This window comes from Euprymna scolopes, chromosome 34 (assembly GCF_053919585.1).
Source record: "Euprymna scolopes isolate OS-2025 chromosome 34, ASM5391958v1, whole genome shotgun sequence".
NCBI lineage: Eukaryota > Metazoa > Mollusca > Cephalopoda > Sepiida > Sepiolidae > Euprymna > Euprymna scolopes.
Genome location: NC_136515.1, coordinates 50,349,749 through 50,374,020, shown reverse-complemented (window position 1 = coordinate 50,374,020; position 24,272 = coordinate 50,349,749). Strand labels below are relative to the sequence as shown.

The 24,272-nt window shown below is 32.9% G+C and overlaps 1 protein-coding gene across 50 annotated transcripts in view; it reads left to right on the top strand.

Annotated features, from left to right (window-relative positions):
* LOC145259193 (band 4.1-like protein 2) overlaps positions 1 to 24,272 on the top strand; it is a 585,710-nt gene that overhangs the window by 273,909 nt on the left and 287,529 nt on the right. For 48 of the 50 annotated variants that reach the window (XM_080117013.1, XM_080116992.1, XM_080116976.1 and 45 more), the window contains one exon: positions 20,241 to 20,423. In XM_080117013.1, the coding sequence (XP_079973139.1) occupies positions 20,241 to 20,423 (183 nt within the window). Of the gene's footprint in view, positions 1 to 15,480; positions 15,626 to 20,240; positions 20,424 to 24,272 lie in introns of those variants that run through there. The other 2 variants (XM_080117017.1, XM_080116990.1) reach the window with 1 other exon arrangement.

The window sequence follows — 24,272 nt, the reverse complement described above, 5'->3', positions numbered from 1 at the left end:
ATTTGGATTTCTGTGCCTGTTTGTCCCCCGGACATCCAGCTAAAAGTACAATAAAAAAAAAAACAAAAAAAAAACAAACAAAAAACTACAAAATGAAGAACTACAAAGTTTGTATATTTTTGATCCACGTTTCTCCCCAATCCCTGCCAAATGTATAATATCTAAAATTTAGAAAAAAAAAAATGACTTATTTTTTTTGGTCAATGTGGTTGTGGTGGTGGGGGGTTTAGTCATTTTATTTATTAACTTGGAAAGAAAATGCCCATACCTTCTTGATGGATCTGTTACATGGAGAGTTGTCTGTGTGTATGCATGTCCAGTTAAAGAGGACTGGGCTGAACAGAGAAGAGAGAGGTGGTTAGGGGAAACGAGGGAGGGGGAAAAACAGAAAGATAGAGAAACGGCTAGAAAGAGGTAGAGATAGAAGCTTGAATATTAATGTTTCACGTTTGCTCCGAGCAACGCTGTGTAGCCCTGCTAGTTAGTAATAAAGACATTATCTCCCTTCAGAAATTTATTAACACTGCTCGGTTGCAATATTTTTATAAGTCACATTCTTGTATTTATTTTTATTTTCTCTGTACACATTTTTAAAATAACGTGATGCTTCAGCTCTGTGTGTGCAGGCTGAAGTTGGAAGCCATTTTGTTTTCTGTGAAAACATCTATTCATGATTTGTTTAACAGTAAATTATTTCCTTTAAATCTGGATTTCTTACAATTTTACGTTGCTTTTCTCTTACAATATTTTTATGTTGCGTTTTCTCTTGCAATATTTTCATCTCCAAGTTGCGTTTCTCTTACAGCATCTCCACCTTGCATTTTCTCTTTATATTAAGTGGCTTCATGCCTTATCTGGAGTAATTTAAAAAAACCCCAAAAAACAAACGATAACATGTATGTATGTCTGCCTAAAACTTTTGACAGAGGCAACGGATTTTCACCAGATTGGTATGGTTTTGAAGCTTGACCCTTCAGATGACAAATATCGAAAAATTAGTTAAAAACATTAATTCCTTCACCCTCAACTGGGTACTTTTCTACAAGGATGGGGTCGCTTTTTTTGCCGATATTTTTAAAAGTCATCCCCTCTTTTTGATTGACTAGCCTTAATTTAAACCTTTGCCACTTCTGGCTTGGCAATGGACGCAATGGCAAAGATGTTCTTTTCCTCCTTCACTGTACAGGTTCGAGCCTGCCTACTACCATTTTTTTTTTTTTTTTTCTCAATGCACACTTCTAAACATCCAGGCAATGCTGGGCACCCAGGCTAGTCTAATATAGTAATACAACAAAAACTGGCGGAATGCTTCTTCATGCTTAAAAAAATATCAAGTTTATTTTTTTATTTTTGGCAAATATTTTTAGAATCGGTGGTTGTCCGTCTTCAGAAGCAGCAGGAGCAAAGAGGTGACAGTTGCTCAATGGTTAATGACATGAACTGACAACCTGACTGTGCCAAATTCGAACCCAGTTTGTTCCACAGAAATGCTTTCACTTAAGGACGTTGGCAACCTTTATGTAGTTCCTTACATAAGCACCCAATATCCTTTTAAGAAAGAATTCTTAAGAAAGATATCGGAGAAACGAATACCAAAAAAACATTGTGGATGATGATCAACAGCAGGAGCAGTTGTCGTACATTTGTTGTGCTTAAATTGGTTGTACATAAATAGTAAAACCATGCTACATATTTTCGTCTTATTTTCTTCATAGACAGTGACTTAATTTTCGCTTCAATATATACTAGCAGGCTGCCTGCCATTGCTCGGTCGTAAAATACATATTTTGATTAATGCAGATTTTGTATTTATTATTATATTGGACCGAATATATAGTAATGATTTAAAAAGTTAAAATAACAAACAAAAAACAAAACTCGTAGGCCACCACTGAGAATTGAAACTAAAACGTTTAGTTTACGATTTACTTTTTCCTTTGACGTTAATGCCTGAGCTATGAAGACATGTTTGCTGCAAGGCTAAAAATTAAAACATGAACCAATAGCTATTATGTTGCACTTGCATATTTGTAATGCCATCGTTAGACTTTCATCTGGCAAATTACATTTTTTTAAATTTTTCATACTTTTCACTGGCTAAAATCCAAATATAAAGTTTTGCATGGGTTTGAATACCCTATATATTAAGTTTCCTGTCTGCAGACCAAAAACCGACAGGAGTCTGGTAGGCAAAATGTTTTAAATAAATATACGCATACATAAATATATATAGAAAGAGGTTTGAGTTTACTATAAACTTTTTGCGTAAATATTATGCAATTATGCAATTATAAATCGTGTAGAACATCTGCATGAATATAATTACATGTAATAGTTAACTAAAGATGATCATTCCATTAGAAAACCGAAAAACTAATAGGGAATTAATCAAAATGAATGTTTAAAAGAATATACAAATTAGCTAGATGTTTTGCAGATGAGAAGCAATTTCACCACGACTCGTATACAACAAAGTTTTATTTTCTTTTTAAATAAATAGAAAAAAGGGTTTTTAATGTGAATATCAATACACAAAACCCCCCAAATTTATAGAAATATACGTTACTAAACAGCATTGCATTTATTATTTAATTAGGTCCTGGATATGACCTTAAACTACATCCGATGGTGAGGCCCCAGCTTGCGGGCTTTGGGGAGTGTGGAGCCACCTTTTAATTGCTATTGCTCCCAGGTCCACTCTGACCCAGAGTGGTAGTACCTGTTAGGGTCTCAACTATGGGTTAAATAGAAACCGACTTAAAAAAACAAATATACTCTATTAAAAAATTGTTCTTCAAAATCACTGGATTCGGCATTAAATAATCCAAAAGGGTTGATATGCTATAAAACAAAAACAACCAACCATTATTTAATTAATTGGAATGTTTTTGGAAATGAGTATTATTTATTCATTTATTTATTGCAGATTATTATCCTCATCTTTCAGAAAATAAGGATAATTGTCTGCAATAAATAAGTGAATACGCACATATAACAATAATAATAGGAATAATAATTATAATGTTTAATTATGAGACATTACTATAGTAATGCTTCCTACATTTTTATTCGGCTTGAATGGATCAGCAAGTCGGAGGAAATTGCAAATTGAGGTTTTATGCTTTCATCTCTGTTGCAGATATTGACGGTGTGAGATTCTAAGAAAGCGAACCCCCCTCCCCCATCATGGACATGCGTCAGAAGCACAGATGCATCAGAAAAATTTAAACCGATCGATGTTTTAATGGTACCACTCCCGTCTTCGTAGCTCTTCAGCATTTTAGCTTTTTTAGTTAAAAAATAAATAAAAATAGGTCCTTACTTTTGGAACGGCCCTCATATATTGAACGTGCATATCTTTTCTTAACGGTGATTTCCAGTTGGCATAGATAGGTTCTCCTTCCCATACCAAAACAAATGTTTTTGTTGAAACTAGACCAACCTGCAATGCTGCTGCTATTTTTGTAATCGCCGATAAGTTTTCTTTTGATATTTTTTATTTTCACTGTTTTTCACTCCAAGCAAGGTGTATTTACCATTTAGACATCATCAGCGGCCTTGCTGTTTTAACAGTTTTGGTGACCACGGCCCTCCAAGTTGTAGAGCCATGGTAATCTCGTGAAGACAAGTAAAGACGGTAGTTTCCCGTTGCTTTCCATCTTGATTCAGGGGGGGGGGAGGTGCATCTTCCCCAGTTAATTATAGTTAAATAGTTAAATGTGCCCCCAGATACCAACCTACGACTATGCGGTACATACAGTGCCTAGCGTTCCCAAAAGGTCACCCATCTGGTACTAGACAGGCTCTTCATTGCTTAACTGCAGTAATCTGGCAAAACCCAGTGTGTTAATATGATTATGCTTTGATTAGACATAAGGGGCTACTATTTGGGATTATGTCTAACAGGAGGTTGTGTGGCATTAAGTTGGTTGGTTGGTTGTTTTTGTTTTATGGCATATCAACCCTTTCCAGGTTATTTAATGCTGAATCCAGTGATTTTGAAGAAATTTTTTTTAATAGAATATATTTGTTGTTTTCAAATCAGTTTCTATTTACACCATAGTTGGGACCCTAACAGGTACTACCACTCTGGGTCAGAGTAGAACCTAGGAGCAATGGCAATTAAAGGGTGGCCCCACACTCCCCAAAGCCCACAAGCTGGGGCCTCACCATCAGATATAGTTTAAGGTCATATCCAGTACCGTGGCATTAAGTAGTGAGATGTCTGTTCACATTACCTTTAAACGCTTGCATGTCAGTACAGTCAGGGAAACAGGTAGGAAATTCTAATGTCTATCAGTCTGAGAGAAGAAACTATTAGCGTAGAAGATTTTCCAGCATTTAGGGACCTCACTAGTGAAGGGGTGGAATTTTACTGCTTGTTGCGTTTGTAAGGAGTATTGTGGAGGCGGGAGGTGGATGTTTAAGCAACTTGAAGTATTAAACCTGAACTCGATGTGAAAGGAAAAAGGCAATAAAATTCTTACCTTGTGTGGTGAATCCTTCATGACTTTTCTGGGTAAACAGGAGTTGCAACAAATTGCCTCGTTGCTTATGACAACAACTCGTCCTTGTAATAGTAACAAAGAAAGGTGCAAATGGACTAAACAAAAATGACCAGCAACAAATCGACTATAGGGTGTTTTTATAACCTGCTAGTCGGTCCTATGTAAATACATCCAATGCACATAAGTGGACAACAAACTGTTGTGTAATCGGTGTACCAAAAAGACCTATGTTATATTTTGGGGTACTTAAAAGGGGTCTGTTGTGTAATGTGTACCATAGCACCATATGTTGTATAAGGAGGTATCAACATCATACCGTGATATGTACTTGTGACGAAGGGTTCATCCTGATGTGTGTGTACGTGTCGCTAAATGTCTATGGTGGTTCTTCACTATTTGAACCCTAAGTTATGTTGTTGCAGTCTATTTATGTTCCAATGCTATGATCGTCTAAATGTTCGTGTGTGTGTGTGTGTGTGTGTGTGTGTGTCTGCATGTGTGATACATGTATTTTCGACATACCTTAGTTTCATGCGTCATTGATCTTGGCCACCTGGAATTCATCCTGTTCTTAGAGGGGAAGCTGGAACCTGTTTATACGAATATTCATTCACTTCCAAGAACGCTGGTTGGTTTTATATAGTTTTTATTCACTTTTCAGGTGTCGATCGCAGAAGAATGGAAAGTGATTATCTTTGCTTGTGTGGTTGATTCTATGTCTCAATTCTAAGACATGTCAGCCCCCTCCCTGGTGAAAGGGGAGGGTGGACGACCTGTTAAACCGTCTGCTCTGCTCAACGTCCAAATTCCAACTCCAATCACTCTCAGCTAACTAGAACGATGTAACATACACATACTTCCATCAGCTGACCCGATACTTCCAGTAAACTTGTCTATGATATGATTTTACCATATTTTGGCAGATTTTCAACATTCTTCACCTTCATTTCCCGTCCAACACTCCAGTCCATTGCTAGCACCCTCAAAATACATTGCTTGATTGCTACGAATAGCAGGGACATGCCCAGGGTGATGAAAACAAAGTTTCCGGCCACAGTTATGGTCTTTGGTGTGCTTTCCAGTGAGGGCCACATCATGCCATTTCACATCTTTTGAAGTCTGCTTGAAAGTCAACACCAAAGTTTACCTTGATGTGCTGAAGAGTGGTGATCCCCTGGTGCAATCAGGTGGTTGCTGACAGACCTTGGGTGTGGCAACAGGACTCAGCTCCAGCCCACAAGTCCAAAGAAACCCAGACTTTGTTTCAGAAGAAGTGCTATGACTTTGTACCATTCTCTTACTGCCCCCACCTCTCCCTACTTGAACATGCTGGACTACTTTATTTGGTCATACATTGAGAACATCACCAACATGACCTCCCACAACACTAAAGCCATTCTGATCACCATTCACCGAGCTCCCACTGGCGCTTATGGAAAAGGCATGCTCTCAGTTCTGGACCTGTATCGAGGCAGTAATTGAGGTTGAAGGCGGTTACATTGAATAGAAGTCAGCTCTACTACATAATCAAGTTACCTGAATTGATCTTTTCAGTAAAAGCTTTAAAAATAAAGTTTTAAAATAAAGCTGGAGTATTGTTTTCTTTAGGGCGACACTTTTATCTGTACATTCTCCTTCTCATTACAAAACAAACGCTGCTATTAAAACTTGCTGTTGCTGCCATTTTTACAATCATTCGATAAGTTCGCCTATATAACTTCATTTCCAACTGTGTTTTAGGTTTGTAGTGATCGCTCATTCGTTTTAGTGTTCAACATCTCCGAATCGTACTTGGTTTAACATCAGTTAACAATTTGCATTGGACGGCTTTCAGAAATTTACTTTTAAAGTAACCTCTCTCTGTTTGGATCTTTCTCCGTCTTTTTCTAAGTTTTATTTTTATCATTTCCTCCTGGGTCTTTGACCTGCTCCTGTGAATGGAATCTGCTACCTCAACTGTTCTACATCTACCCCAATAATTTATCAATTCTTTAAATCTGGCTATACCATCAAAGTCTTGTAATCTGCACATATCTGGTTTGGTTTAGTTGTTTTGTTTTACGGCATATCAACCCTTTTCAAGTTGTTTAATGCTGAATCCAGTTATTTCGGAAATAGTATTCATGTTGCATCCAGTTATTTTGTAGGTTTTTATTCTTCAAGCTCTTCATATCTTCAATCACTAGTTTGTAGTGTTTGGTTTGGTTGTTTTATAGTGGATTTTATCCTTGCCCTGCAGAATATGAACGAGTTTTGCGATGGGAGAGGGAAAAGGATTACAGTATTAATGTTTGGTACATTTTAAGTTAGGAAACCAGTCAGGAACTGAGGGAGATAGAAAGAGAAAGGGGGGGGGGGAGAAACGTGGGTGATTGTTTTTGAAGAACATAATTAAGTATTTCAAAAGGAAGTAGAAAAACAAAAAGCATAAATGTTAGGTGCAGTTCGTCTCAGGAAGCCAATATCTTCATACAGCCTGATCTGGTAGCACCCTCTGCACATATCTCTCTATACTATCCAGGTTTAATTTTTCTCCGATGTCATCAAAACTAAGTTTAAGACTTGGATTACATATCCATAATATCATTCTCATCTCATTCCTTTCCATGCAACGCATGTCCTCTACCCTCAATGGACAAATCTCACTTCCCTACATCATCACACTTCATACATGTGCCTGATAGACACACCCCTGAAAAAAGCTGAAGAAATAAAACTTCCTGGTTCTATCCCAGTTTGAACATCAAATATTAAAACTTTTTTTAATTATAAATCGCATATTTATTCATTTCAACGCTGCAATAACGTAATCTATCTTTTTATTATTATTCTATTTATAACAATTATCTCATTATGAAATTTTTCAATGAACATCCTTTTAGCATTTATCATCTTTTTTTTTTCTACTATAAAAGTCTGTATTCTGAACACTTTAAATGGTGGCCACAATATGCCTGCACATCTTGGCAGCCATTAGTCTATAATATAAATCTCACCTGTCTCTTTAAATGTATGTATGTATGTTTGTATGTCTGCGTAAAACTTTCGAAAGAGGCAACGGATTTTCACAAGATCGGTATCGTTTGAAGCCCGACCCTTCGGATGACAAATATCGAAAAATTGGCTAAAAACATTAATTCCTTCACCCTCAACTGGGCACTTTTCTATAAGGAGGGGGTCGCTTTTTTCACTGATATTTTCGAAAGTCATCTCCTCTATTAGATTGACTAGCCTTAGTTTAAACTTCCACCACTTCCGGTTAGGCAATGGATGCAACGGTAAAGATGTCATGTTTATTTTTTGTTCTTTCCTCCTTCGTGATACAGGCTTGAGCCTGCCTACCTACTATCACTTTTTTTTCTCCATCAACACCCTTACACACACCTCCAGTTTTTTTTTTTCTTCTGCCTTCACATCACGGGTTTAAGCCTGGCTGCCTACTACAACTTTTTTTTTTTTTTTTTTTTGCTCAACACACGCTTACAAACACCCGGGCAACACCGGGCACCCAGACTAGTCTATATATATATAAAAGGCAAAATGTGTGTGACCATTTCGTGTATGTCCGGTAAAGGCTTTTCTCTCACACGATCCCGGGTTCATTACTATCGCTTACAACTGTTTATATAGGTCCTAGATAATAATAACTAGGATTTGGGAAAGCGCGTCGTGTATAGATTTATTTACGTCGACTTTTACAAAATTATTGCTATTTTGGCTTCTCACGTGTTGATTAGGCCTTTTCGTATAAAAAGCGAAACGAATTCAAAGCTAACAGCGTTCCTGGCAATCGCACCGGGAAACGTCCAGAAGCAATCAGCTTTGATCAATCTTGTATATCAGACAGTTGCTATTCAATCTGAACAATTGGGAGCTGCTTTCCCCTCCCCAACATCTGTTGGGGGAAAAAAGTCAAATTTCTGTAAACAAACCCAAACGCTGCGTGACTTCTATTTGACCTTCTTAATTAGGTCAAATGGAAGCAGCAGAGTTAACTTTTATTGCGCATGCCTGTTTTTATAGTTAAATAAATAAATTCAAACCTATGTATGTTGCGGTGGCCTAAGGGTTAACGTCGTCCGTTTTTTTTTTTTTTTTTTTTCACACATTAATTTCCAACTCAAGGGTACGGGTTCGATTCTCATACTCACCTACCAAAACATTTTTTTTTATTATTATTTAACCCCCCCCCCCTCGGAGTTTTGATTTACCTCAAGACACCCGGGCATCGCCGGGTACCCCCCCCGCTAGTATTATATAAATGTTAAAACTTGACGAGGTTATGTGGAGAAGTTAATTCTAAGGCGTTTGATATAAATTGTGTTTTTGGTTATCGAGTGTTCTACTACTATACTGCATATTTATTTTATTTTTATTTGAGAAGGGTGTACAATTTTAAGTTTTGCATAATATAAATTTTTTTTTTTTCTAAATGAATATAATTTTTATACCGTTGAAGACCCCCACCCTGCCTCTGTTTCCTTGGTTTTTCTCAAAAAAAAAAAAAAAAAAAAAAAAACCATCAAGGATGATAATATGAAAAAAGTCTAAAATATTAATTCTGAAAAGAAAAATTTTCATTAAAAAAAAAAAAAAAATGTTCATCCAGAAAGGTTACATTGAAGTTTTGATAAAAAAATAGAAACTATCAACTTAGTTGCCATATTAAAAATTGTGAACCAGTGTTAATTAAAAAAAAAAAAAGAAACCCTCCACTTTTTATTTAAATAATTTGTTTTCAAAAATTTGTTTTATTTGATTATTTAATAATTAAACTACTTTTATCATTAGAAGTTATTTTTATAATAAATAATTTTTAACAATCAAATGTTTTTTTTTTCTTTTGAAAATATATCTAATTTTTGTATTAAAAAAAAATGTAGCACATTGTTGGAAACAAATTATCTCGACTTAAAATATGAGATTTCTTTTAACACTGGTTTGCAGAATTTCTAATATGGTGACAGTGAGCAATTGCCTTTTAGTCCTCAGATTCCATGAGTGCGTTTCTGAGAAAGGTGAAAGAATTGCTATTTTCTAGGTCTGAGTCTATCCATATAACACTTATGGTTAGTTTTCCACCCTGAAGTATTTTTTAATTCTTTACATCAAGTAGCTTCATGCATTGTCTGGACCGACATCCATAAAAAAAATTAATAAATACATATTTTCTATTTTTATAGATTTTTTTTTTATGATTGTCATAAAAAAGATATAATTCTTGTCTTATAGCAATTTGATTCAGTTAATGATAATGACTGAACAATACTATAATAATTCTGTAAAATTATTATGGTATTGTTTGGTCATTAAATCATAGATTGAATCAAATGATAAAGAAATGAAAATTAATTTGGTTAGATAATTTTGTTACAAAGACAGTTATTTTTAAGGCTAAACTCTTCAATATAACCAAAATACTTAACTAGTTAGAGATACTAAGCCAGCTGAGTATATATATATATATATATATATATATATATATATATATATATATATATATATATGTGTGTGTGTTATAAATTGAATATAAAATAAAATTCTGAATGCTGCAATATTTTAAGTTATAAATTTAGATTTTTTTTAGTAGAATATCTTGTCCTTTTCTTTTGCGATTTTAACTAATCCTTTACTTTTTCATGTTTAAGCTTAACCATATTACTTTTCAAGCTCGCATTTTTGTAATCCATGATTTTTCTAGGCTTCCAATAAATTCGCCTGTTCTTTGTTAAATTTCAATCGTATTTTTTTGCCCCCATAAGCACATATGTAATAACAATGTCCGGCACTCGTCTGCTTTCAACAAAATCCCCCAATTATCTCCTTTTCATGCTTTCATTCTCTCTGTTGCACTTGTTAATTCTCTTTTCGAATTAGTAGCAACAGTAATCGCTGTTGCTATGGAAACCAGTCATAAGAAGCGTCGCTCGCTCACCTCCTTACATATTTTTACGATTTTGAACACCAGAAAATTCATCAGAACTTTTGTTTTACTGAACGAAAATTGAAAATTTTTTTTTCACGATATAGCTGAGAAGATGATCTATAAACTGTAATAATTGTTTGAAATTTAGTCGAAAAATGAGTAAGTGGTGAAGATTTAAAGTAGCTCTAAATGACTTAAACTGCCACTTAACCATATACCGTGTTTGAATGACATATGTAGTCAACCCGAGAAAGAAAGGTCTACAGATACCTTTATACCTAATTGAGTTGTTTTCAGTTTAAATTCTTTAATTATAAGCCCTCAAAATTTATTTGTATGGTGACCTGTTAGGGAATTTGGGCGTGTCCGATTAACGGACACCTTGGGGCGGGTGGGTTTTTGTGTCCATTTATTGAAATTAAATATTTTATTTTATTTTTTTTTTTTTTCGATTTAAATTCTTTACAGATGTTGATTTAAATTTTTTTTTTTTAACCATCCACGTCCCGAAAAATTAAAAACTAATCTTTATTAATTGTTCGTTTAATTTCTATTTTATTCAAATCGTTTAATTTTCCCCAGGCAAAATTTCCACCTCGCCAGTTGTAACTTAGGTGTGGCGAAAATTGTACCTTTTTCCGAAATGTCAAAAATCAAATCAAAGCATCGATAGTTTGCGTTGGGAAAATGTTTAAGACAATCAAGTTTCCTTCTTAATTGGTACTTATGCAGAATACGGAGAGTGCTTAAATAGGCACTTGTACAGTTTATCGCCGAAAACGGAGACTCAATTTTTTTTTCGAGCAACTGTCATTAGAATCCGATGAAGTAGGAAATAAATAGCAATAAATAAATAAATAAACATTTAAATAAATAAATAAATGAAATAAAATAAAATTAAAATTAAACTTGATATTAATTATTTCCGGAAAGAACTATGAAAAAAAAGGTAAATAAATAAGGTAAAAGAGAACATATATCCGTAATTGTTTAATTGGAAATGTTTCGATTTTAATTAATTAAAACGGGAAAGTTTTTCATGAAACGTATGTTTTTATTATTAAAAACAGAAAATGAAAATGACATATTCATAATTGTTTAAATTGTATCAAAATATAATTGTAAAAACATTGAAAAGTTTGCGTAAGAAAATATAATTTTAATAAAACAATTTTGCATTTTTTTTTTGGTTATTTATTTCCTACTTCGATCATAGTTTAAAATACTGATTTCTCCCTCTGATTTTAACGACAGGTGCCCGAAATAATGGCGTCTCCATTTTCGGCAATAAACTGTAGAAGTACCCAGAAATAATAACGTCTATTTAGAAACCCATTCTTAACATAGATTGGGGGTAACTACTCTGTACTTTCATCTAACAATTTAACAAACAAAAGGACACCGTATAAATTGAATTTAACTTGAAAATCCGATCAGAAAATGAATGAGTACCTTTTTATTTTAATGAAATCATCATTTGCATTATTTTGAAATAATGCAATTAATCTTTTTCGTGTTTCTCACCCCTACGTGACTTGCATATATATATATAGTTGATTATATAAAATACTAACACCAAACTTAAGTCCTTTAAAAAGTAATTTAATTATGAAATTAAAATTTTTCCATAATATATTTCTGTTTCTTTGTAAAAATAAATTACTTCGTGACTCTTCGAAATTTGAAATATTTATTTTGTTTTACACTGTCTTTTGTTTTTTGGCTTTAATTATTTTGTAAATAGTTTTAAGATTAAAATGTACTTTCTCATTGAAAAAAAAAACAAACAAAAAAAAAACAAACAAAAAAACAACCTTGATACACGTCACCGAACGAAGATGTCACATTCCCAAAATCACGTAAATTTATAAAGTATTTTTGGTACTTGTACAGTTTAATCAAGACATTAAACAATGAAAATATCGAAAAAAGGTTATGTGCGTATCCGTTTTGGGCTGAAGATCTCCGAAAAAAAAATAAAAATTCATTTAATTTGACTGAGTTTTTTTTTTTTTTTTTTTTTTTTTTTACAGCGAAAAAACACGTTTTTATGAGAGCGCGTTGAAGTCAGCCATTATCGAAATTTTTAACACGCCACTGGGAGATAACTCCATGTAAAGCGCCGACACTCCCTCCCCATCTTTATTACTAGCTTTTCCTAAAAATTGAACCATTTGCTCGATATTATAACAAATTGCTTTTTCGCTGTAAAAAAAAAAAAAAAAAAAAAAAAAAAAAACTACTTGATTTTTTTTTCTCGGAGAACTGCGTTCCATAATGGATGCGTACAATATAACCTTTTTTCGATATTTTCATTTTTTAATGTAGGCACCGCCAAAAATGGCCGCAAAATCAAGTTGTTGTTGTTTTTTAAAACTAAATTACATTTATTAAAATCCATTATTTCTGAGTAACTTTTTTTTTCCAGAAAGATAAAACCCTGAATTTTATCATATAGAAAACAGAATAATGTAAAACTTTTTCTACTATTTTTAATTCAATTTTAAATGTTAAATTTTCCCAAAAAGTTAACAATTGACATTTTTTGTCTTGCACAAAAAACGTATTTAAATATTTAAAAAAAAGGGTTTTTGAAATAATTAATTTATTTATTTATTGTCTAACTAAGATTTAGGATGATTTTCTAAGAGAATATGCAAAAATATTATAATATAAGTACCGGAATTTCAAATAATTCCCCTTATTCATATAGGTAACCAGATATTTCGCATCTACGTAGAGTTCAGATCGACTCTGTTTACGTTTTCGTTTTGATAATAAGAAAACTATGGAAGACCAAACAGGCCAAAAAAACTTATTTTTCAGTGACGAAAATTTCAATGTATATTGTATTATTAAGCTGAGGCTGGCCAGTACCAGATGGGTGACCATTTGTATGCGTTTGGTTTTTAATGTGTATGTGTGTGGGGGCTAGGCTCCCCAAAATGGGGGGGGGGGCAATTTAAAGCAGAATAAAAAAAAATTATTTCAGCGCGTTTGGTCCACCGTAGTCGAAAGGCGGCAAACGTTTTCAAACGGGATCGAAAAAAATGATGCTATTTTTAACACAAAGGGCACAATATTTATCGAATGTTTTTTTTTTTGTATCGATTATTCAAAGCATGCCCTGTTTAATAATGGTCATGCATTATTCGGCTCGCTAAAAAAAAATTGTTAATTTATTTATTAAAAATTTTAAAATGGCTTTTTTCGTATAAATATTAAAAAATTTTTTTTTTTGTTTTGCTTAACTTAAATTAATTATTTTACTTAACATATTCACCGAATTTCACACTTCAAAACTCAAAAGCGGGATAATTAAACACAATCGAAGTTCTGATATTCAGACGTCAAAATAAGGTATGCAAACAATTTTTTTTTTTTTTTTTTTTTTAATCTATAATTCTGTCCGTTACAACAACACAATATGTTTTGTTCAGCTTCAGATGATTATTTTAAGCATATTTGTTCCCACTTCAAAACTAGGGGGGGTTTTGTAAGCAAAAAAAAATATATATATAAATATCGTTTATGAAAAATAAGTATACTGTTATAAAGTTCATTCTTCTCCTAACAATCGCTGAAAATTTCGTATTGATCGGATAATTACCTGATTTTTGGTAGATTTTTAAAAAGACGGTCCGTCAAAAAGTACTGACCTGCCCCCCCAGTTTTGGCGGTGCCTATTTTAATGTCTTGATTAAACTGTACAATTACAGTATTTTTATGTATATAGAAAATCATTTTTTTTTTTTTTTTTTTTTTTTTTTTTTTTTTTTACGATTTTTATAGTAAATTATATCCATTAAAAGACTGATTCTAATCTTGATCGATTGAATTTTGTCTCACCCCTATTTATAAAACATGGCGGATCAAAACGGTCTCGCTTCCACATAAAATTTTCTTTCTTAAAAAAACAAAAAAACTACTTGATCAATGTATGTGATTTTTGGAATATGACATTCGTTCTGTGACGGTTACGTACGTACATCTTAATGAATTTTTTGTTTATTTAAACAGCGTAATACGGCATATTCATTCACTGTAGTAAGCACCGGAAGTGCAATAAGTAGACGGTTACAGCCAATTTCGCGTGCCCTGATGAAAAAGGTTCCGAGTAATTTGTTTATTTTCTATATTGACTTTAAATATGATAAATTAGAACATCTAAACTTTTTTTTTATAAATATTTATTTTTATGAATGCGTTTGCGTCGCATGTCATTTTTTTTTCAAATGTTTATTTAAATATTCTTTTAAAAAATTTATTTACAAATTGTTACAGAAAATGAAATATATTTAAAAAATATCCAAATAAACATTTATTTGAAAACATTACATGCGATACATTAATAAGCGTAGATACTATATTTATAAAAGTTTACTTATGTTATTCATTATATTTAAAAAAATCAATAAAAATCGAAACTTTTTCATCAGGGGACGCGAAATTAGCCGTAACCGTATACTTCCGGCACTTATCGATGATTACAATGAGTGAATATGTCGTTGTGCCAAAAATAGGTTTAATTCTAAAAATAAGCACACTTATTTATTTTAAATGATTTTAAATTTTAGTAGGTTTATACTAATATAATAATAAAAAAAATATTCTAAGTCACGTACAGGTGAGAAACACGAGTAGTGGTTAGTAGTAGTCATATATTTTTTATCGATATCGAGAAGGTAAGGTGAGATTAAATAAATTGAAGTTGGATTTCTTTTCAAATTAAATTTTCACTACCCTGCAGAAAAGAAAAAAAAAAATCCGTAAAAAAAAAAAAAATTCTATTAATCATGATTCACATATTTTTTTCATATAGAAAAATAAAATTTATTCGTATTGTTTTTAAAATAATAAAAAAATAAAAATATATTTTTTATTTTATTAATACCGAAGTGAATATTCAGGTAACAAAGGGAGATAACTGCGTCCATCTTTTTTTAAAATTTTTTATTTTCTCTCTCATTTCCAGAAAGAAAACGGGTTTTTGAAGTAATCTTTTGTTTTCTGGTTGTCAGTAGTAAAAAAAAAAAAAAAAAAAAAATATATATATATTAGCTTTGTTTAAAAAAAAAAAAAAGAAAAGAAAAAAGGCAAAAATTGAACCCTTGTTTTGTCTTGCATCGCGTGTAAAGAATTCCTGGTTAAACTGATAAACGAAACACGGGTCGATGTGCCCGGCATATAGGTGCGTACGAAAACAACAAAATGTTTTTTTACTTTTATTTTACTTTTATTTTTGTCCCCACTTTCTTGTTTTTGTCGGCATTTATCAAGAGCTCACTTGAAAAGAGAACAAACAGTTTATTAGAGATTTATATTTAATATTAAAGATAAACGAAATTATTTTCCTAACATCTTTATTCCTCTTCGGGGTTTTCGTTTCTTTGTTGTTTATATTTTCTTTCGTCTTTAGTTATGACAGACTTTCTTTTCGTTTAATTGTCAACGTTAAAACGTAAACAACACCAAACATAAAAAAATAAAAACGCTTTCGACTAAAAATATTTAAAAAAAAAAAAATCACTTTTTCCTCTTAAATAATTAAAAAAAAAAATAATTAAAAATTATTACCTGAATCGTTTAATTATAATTTTCCTAGTTCAGTCACGTAAATTATTTATGTTTCTATAGATTTCGACTTCATTTCAAAACAACGTAGTTTTTATTTCTTTGTTTTCTATATTTAAACTGTTTTTTGTTAACAACATAAACAAAAACAAAAAAAAGAAAAACAAATATATGAAAACCAAATGTACTTTTTGTGATGGTTTAACTTATTTTAAAGCCTTTAACACAAAGTGTTGAGTGCTTTCTTCTGTGACATTTATTGGATGGGTTTCTACCAGTAGTTTGTTTATTTTTCAATTTTTTGAGCGATTATCGAGACTTCCCAGACAATGTCAACCATTTTATTCTCGTTTTAAGCACTCGACACTATTTGTTTTTCGGAGGAAATAAATGCTTTAAAATAAGTTGTCACAAGAAAAACAACTTATCTAGGTAGATAGATGAATAACTTATCTTGCCTTTGGTAACATTTATATGCTATATATATATAATGTGTTGTATAAATTGATTTCCTAGATATAAATCCAATGAAACCCGCGTGATTATTAAAGTGTTAAATGGAGCCCTCAACAAAATTGAAAAATAATGGTAGAAATCCAGTAATCCACCCAATAAATGTCAGTTTCTTGTTCAAACGTAACCAATAATGTTTGTATAATAAACAGACATATAATAATCACTAAATTATAGCCAGTGTCATCGTACACATGAAACGCCGAACTGAAAACTCAACCGAAAATATTAGCACATTTCTTGTAAACAAGTCAAGAGGGAACAATGACGGCTTTCTTCAAGATCTGTGGCCCTATTTGCTGGACGAAAAAAAATGTCGGTAAATTTTTTTTTACCTGGTTTCCACCTTAACATTTTCCTTTAAAAAGACGACTGTCAGGGTTTTCGAATATGCTGAAAACGAATATCGTATTTAAATGTTCTGCAAATAAGTAGTTTTCCAGATATTAAGCAATGTCATTTCTTATGTTATTGCCGGTGCCCGGTAACCATATTGGTACGCACGAGCGTAAACGCAACCCTGAGAAACTACGCGCACTTGAGCGACGAGCGTACCAATACCATGATTGCCACCGGCAATAACATAAAACATGACATTGCTTAATATCTGGAAAACTACTTATTTGCGTAAAATGTGAATGCTATATTCGTTTTCAGCATACCCGAAAACCCATTCAAGTCCTCATTTTAAAGAAAAATGTTAAGGTGGAAACCCGGTAAAAATTTACCTTGCCGGAAAAAAATTTTGGTAAATTTTCACCTTAATGGCAACTTGACACTCCCCTTTTAAATGACTGCTTTTATAAGTTTTTGGGTTTGCTGAAAACGAATATCACATTAAAATTTGGGGCAGACAAGTAGTTTTCTGGATATTAAGACATATTTTTCCAATAATGAATATCAGTGGTGGTCGCCATTCTTAACATGGGGAGGAGGGGTGGTTTGTAACACGCATAGTACTTGTTTAGTTAGGAAAAAACATGGCCTCCAATGAAAACATAATGGATTATATTGGATAATAAAGATCTTAATATCCAGAAAACTACTTGTCTGCCCCAAATTTAAATGTGATATTCGTTTTCAGCATACCAGAAAACCTAGAAAAATCGTCAATTAACGGTGGTTGCTAAGTTGCCGCTAAAGTAAAAAAAAAACTAAGTAAAAAAAAATATGAACTTTAGTGGTCGTTCTACCTTATCTAACTTGACTTGCTTATAAAAAATGTGAGTTTTCATTTCACGTATATGATGACACTTGATGCCTTTGCTGTTGGTTTTTTTATTTAATGAAAACATAATTTACATAAAAAGAAAAGAAGTTTGAAAATAATGTCGAAATACATTTCATCCTTTATTTAAAGCATTTATATACTTCCAAACACAAATAGTGTCGAGTGTTTCAGTTAGAACGAGAAACTGTGACATTTATTGGGTGGGTTTCTACCAGTAGTTTGTTTATTTTTCTATTTTGTGAGCGATTATCGAGACTTCCCAGGCAACCATCTCCTGTCAACCATTTTGTTCTCGTTTTAACTTAAGCTCTTGACACTATTTGTTTTTTGAAGGAAATAAATGCTTTAAAAGAAGTTGTTTTTCTTGTGATAACGTATCTAGGTATATAGATGAGTAACTTATCTTGCCTTTGGTAACATTTATTTGTTATATATATATACTAGCAAAAGTACCCGTCCTTGACTGGGTTCAAAAACAACCTACAGAAAATGGACTCTTATTTATGAAAGTATGATAGGTTATGAAAAGGAAGGGTTGTAAAGAGATAGCTTCGAATTTGGGGGTATCAAAACCAAAGCAAAATATGATGAAAGTAACAATAAAATAGATAAACCCCATAATTTATTATACCATACCTGTTCACACTGAAACACTTATCACAATTCTATATTAAAAAAAACCTTGTTAAAATTTGTGACATATTTTCATTCTATGGCGGTCAGGCGCAAACGAACACCCCATAATTTTATTATACCATATTTCTTCAAACTAAAACATAATTATCAAAGTATACTTACGTAGATAGATATGAAAAATCTTTATTAAAGCTTGTGCCTATTTCCATTCTATGGAGGCCAGGTGCGAACGCAGACCCCACAATTTTATTATACCATCCCTATTAAGTTAAAACATACTTATCAAAGTATTATGTACATCTATATCAAAAACACTTGTAAACGTTTTTATTTTAATTTTTAAATTTTTTCTTTTCATACTTTGTGGACCAGGCGCGTACGCAGACCCCACAATTTTAATGAATCACCATTATGCCAGATCAAACATACCCATTTCTGTATCTCGATACATCTATCATTATATGTGATCAGTTTTCTATAATAGTCAACCATCTAGGAGCCTGTTCGTGACCAGACACACACAGACGTTCAGCTTTATATTATATTACCACTTTTTAATTCATGGAGTTAGCATGCTCTTGTTCTGTTAGCCATGACTGGGTCTTGATAAATTCACAATTATATTCTTAGTATCGCCCACGCCTAGTATTGAACCATTAACCTCCAGGAGAGTATTCCAACTGAATTTACCAAATACTTTATCTGTTACATGTTGGGTCTTTGCAGAGGTTACAGCACTTGAAATGTGAGAATAACACTCAACATGAGAACAGGTGTCTGGATAATAGAAATTATTAATCCTCATCTCAAACATTTAAAAAGATAATATTGAATTAGTACAGGCCTGAATTGGTATGAAAACGAAAAAAACATGGTGTTGTAAATTTGCTTTTGATTGGAACTTTGTATTTTTTTTTTTTTTTTTAGTGCAGTAGCACCACCTTACCAATCAGGACGAAATTTGGGAAATCATAAATTGTAGAACTGAATTTCACATGAAAACAATGGTATCTAGTAGTGATGGGACGATTCCAATATTTTTTCCGATTCTTTATAAATCTCTAATTATTTAACTATAAGATTGTTATTTTCCCCGATTTTCGTAAAAACACATGTTAAATATGCAGATATTTTCCTAAACGTCAAAATACACTTGTGGAGGATGATCTATCGATTTTAGCTTTACTGGTATTTTAAAATCAATGAATATTTACTAATTAATCATTATTATAAGCAATGGAAAATTTTAAACAAAATAACATAAAAAAAGACAATTAAAAGAATAATTTTGGCATCGGAAAATTGGCACCAATATTTCTGATTTTTACAATTCCTGATTCTGATTCCGATTAATCGTCCCAACACTAGTATCTAGGTATTCCTCGTATTTTTAAGATGATTATATCCAAAAATTACGAGAATTGATAAGGTAGAAAATTATTTATAATAGAAAATAGAATTTGATGAAAATGATCATAAGACACATGAGAGTTCAAAAGGGAGGTAATATTCCATTTTGATTTAAACAAGATGGCCGAATGAAATTTTTCACCTGTTGCTAACAGTTTTTTTTTTTTTTTTTTTTTTTTTTTTTTTTTTAAAGTTTTTTTAATAATTCAGTAATATTCAGCTAATTTCGACTGCATAATTTTGAAGCTACTATTGTAATTTATTAGCATTGACAAACAATCAGTAGAAACCATTATTTTTTTATCTGGAAACTCCATTTATCGACTACAAAATTTCGTCCCAATCGTGTAGAAGCGCTAAGTTTTTAATTGTTTTCACTTTGTATGATAAAAAAAATGTCAAACATTCCTAAAATGATCCCTGTCTATTTTTGATTTTGTAGGATCCATCCACTGACAGCAACGCAGACACTATAACTCCGGATCCTGTTCCGGCAAAAGTATCGGTTTCCGAACCATCCAATGCACATAGTAGCAGCAGCAGCAAGAAGTCTGCAAAGAAATCAAACAATATGAAAGCCGTAGTTCAGCTTTTAGATGGCTCCAAGTTTGATGTTGAGATTACGGTAAGAAAACAATTTCTTTTATTTTCTATCTTGAATCCGTGCTGTTCTATATCAGTGGTTAATTCAGCCTGCAACTGAGACCTAAAAACAATTTTGAAAATTCATTTTTTTTATTATCTACTAGCAGGGCTACCAGGCAGTGCCTGGAGTAAAAGCGCAACATATTTCTATTAAAACTCCCTTGTTCCCCTATTTTCCACTCAGCCTATTCCTTTCTCTGGATATACACACCCATTTTTATTGATTCTTCAAAGAATGAGTTGGCATAAGAGAATTAATTCCTTGATTAAAAAAAAAAATCGGTTACTTATCTTTAGGTTACATAATCTACCGATGAAATTAGTGCCAAATTAGGTTTAAAGAATGAATAATCGTTTCTAAATTTTAAATATTCATCCTGGGCAATGCAGATAACAAAAATACCAACTTTGTGGATGTTTGTTTTTTATTGTTTTTCAGTTTTAGCCAGACATTCGAACATGTACACATACATACAAACAACTGGCTTTTATATTATAGATTAGTAGGCCGCCTGGTGTCGTCCGGTCATAAAATATACATAAATATTATATTTTAATTCACACAGATTTCTTATTTATAATAAAAAGAAATACTATAGGTATTAAATGTAACGTTTAATTCCTTTTTAAAAAAAAAATAAGTAAAAAAAAAAAAAGAACGGATAGAAACTGAGACATGTGCATGCAAGTATTACATTTTTTTCTAAACAGTTCTTGTAAGTAAAAAAAAAATATACTTGAGCTTAGATCAAAACCTAAAGACAGTGAATCAAACACAATAACCATTAGACCAGCTTGACACGATCTGTAAAAAGTGTTTTCTAAATCTACTTTTTCTTAACATAAAGAAGCTGTCATATTTCCCGACTGTGCATGCGCATTCGTGAAACAGTTGACAAGCATAAAAATCTGACGCCCCCCCCCCCCTCACACACACATACCAATTTTTCAGTTTTGACCCCTTAGCAGCCCTTTTTTCTGGATGAAAACTGATTCAAGTTTTTCACATGACTGAATTCCCTATATACTAAAATACTATAGACCAAAAATTTGTTGAGTATATAGATTAAGTAGCGTCCACACATACACATTCCCACTTTTATAGGTATATAGACTACTGATGGAGATTTAGTATCTGTCTGAGGCTGAAACTATACTATTCCTTTTCTTAATAATGGAGATTTAGTCAAAATGATAAAATTATCTTTTAATACTCATTTGACATAACGGTAACGGTGTTCGCTGATTAGCTGGGAGATCTGAGTTCAATTCTTGATCTAGTCATACCAAAGACTTAAAAAAAAAAATAGTACTTGATGCCCCATTCGGTATTATAAAAGGAGTGATGGCAAGTGGAGTAATCCAAGGGAGGCTCTATTTTCATTAGTTGTTAAACAGAGATGTAGGGGAGGGCACCACTCCACTTCTGCAATGGTTTGTCCAGGAGAATGAATACTCCACATGACTATACCAGATTTGTTTTTACGATCTATGCTGGACAAATTTAGTTCTTTTAGCATATCATCTGACCCAATTTGTTGGGGGTTAATCAATAGACTTGTTAGAAATAACAAAATCATAGTGAAAAATATTAGATTCAAATTTTGCAGCAATTATTATTGTTAGTATACAGGGTTGAATGATAAATTTGTCGCCCTAAAGAAAACAACTCTACAGCTTTATTTTAAAACGTTTATTGAAAAAATCAATTCAGGTAACTTGATTATGTAGTAGAGCTGACATCTATTCAATGTAGCCACCTTCAGGCTCAATCACTGCCTCAATATGGGTCCGGAACTAACAATATGCTTTTTCCACAAGCGTCGGCAGGAGCTTGGCGGATGGGGGTGATCAGGCTGGCTTTGCTATTGTGAGAGGTTACGTTTGTGATGATCTTTACGTATGACTAAACGAAATAGTTCAGAGGGTTCAGGTCGGGAGTGGAGGTGGGGGGGGGTCAGTAAGAGAATGGTATAAAGGCATAGCACTCTCCCAGAAGCCAAGCCTGAGTCTCTTTGGACTTGTGGGTTGGTGCAGAGTCCTGCTGCCACACTCAGGGTCTGCCAACGGGCACCTGATTGCACTAGGGGATCACCACTCTTCAGCACATCCACTACCATTCCACCCGGTATGCAAGCTGAAGTAAGCATTAAAAAAGCTGAGTGATGCCTTATAGTCAGATCAACCTTGACTATAGTGGATCACTTAGCTTTTTTAATGTGCAATTCAGTTTATTTCAGACTAATATACTTTCTTTCAATACCCAATTCAGAGGTTGAGGTTATTGTATCTGTTTTTTTTTTTTTTTGTTGTTTTATTTTTGTAATACTTTTCTCAGGCATTATCTCCTCCTTTGAGGGGGGGTGTAATGTATTTGGACTACTGTAGTACAATTGATATGTGCTAAATAAAAATCAGTTCTAAGTGACAGATTTTTGGGGATGGAAGGTTCAATCCTCAATACAGGTGATACTAAGAATATAATTAGCAATTACTGGAGACTTTTACCTGGTCATAGTTGATAAAACAAGAGAAAGTTACTCCCATGGATTAAAATAGAGGGTTCCATTTGAAATTCTGTAAGGATTCCAGGGTTCAACTAAATACATCTGAACAAGGTGAGTGGTTTTGTTAACCAAAATCTCTTGAGCCTAACCTCCAAGATGCGAACGAGTCAGAATGATCCAAATAATTCCTAAAATAAAATTCTCTATATAAAAAATTGTTTTGATTTTCTTTTTTTGTACTCACTCACAAGGCATATCGCCACTTGGATGTAAGCGGCTACTATTTAGGACCACGACAAGATGTTGGTTTACAGTATAGTTAAACTTCTGCATATCAATACAGTCAGGGAAGCAAGTAGCAAGAAGGAAATTCCAAAGTCTAGTTGTTCGAGGGGAAAAGACTAATTAGAGTAGAGAGCTTTCTGGCATTTAGGGACCTCAACAGTGAAGGGGTGAAATTTTGTTGCTTAAGTGGGTTTGACTGAGATATGTACATAAAGGGGGCATAAGTGCAGTGAGTTCATCAGGGCTAATTCCATTAAAATACTTGTAAAACAAGCACAGGGATGCAACATTGCAGTGAGGGGACAGGGGTTGGAGGCTAGTTAACAAAGTGGGACCTATTAGATTGAAGACTTTTTTTTGACCCTATTCAAGAGAGAGAGACTAGTAGTAGATGCACCATCCCAGATGTGGCAACAATACTCCATGTACGAGCGAATGCTGATTTTGTAGAGGTACAGGATGCTTTCAAGTGTGAGCAGTTTTCCAGCATGGTAGAAGGAACCCACTTTCTTTGCAGCAGCCTTTGCAATGTCCTTAATGCATTTGTCCAATTCATATTGCCTGTGAATGTAAAGCCAAGGAGCTTGAAGGAAGAATTCTTAGGGTGCTGTTTGTCCAACCATCGATATCCATGACAGTCTTCTTATAATTGTTAAAGGAGAGCAGCTTAGTCTTACTAGCATTAAATGTTACCATCCATTTACAGCCCCATTCCACCACAGTCTGAAGATCATTTTCTAAGGATTCTGCCATTGTCTTAGATTTGTGTACATCCGTACTTGGGTGGCAAGCAATTTTTCGTTAAATGTCTTGCAGCATTACTTGCTTTTTTTTTTCTAAAAACTTTCACATGTGATTAGATTATCTCTATATAAATAAAATGAACTAATTTTTTCCCGTATGATTTTGACATTAATAGGATTAAAAATCAAGATATTTCATGCAAATATAATATGCACAAACGGCAGAACAATATCTGAGGTGTGTTATAGGCTTATTATTTCTCAAATTCCTCGATAATCTTAGATTTCTATACT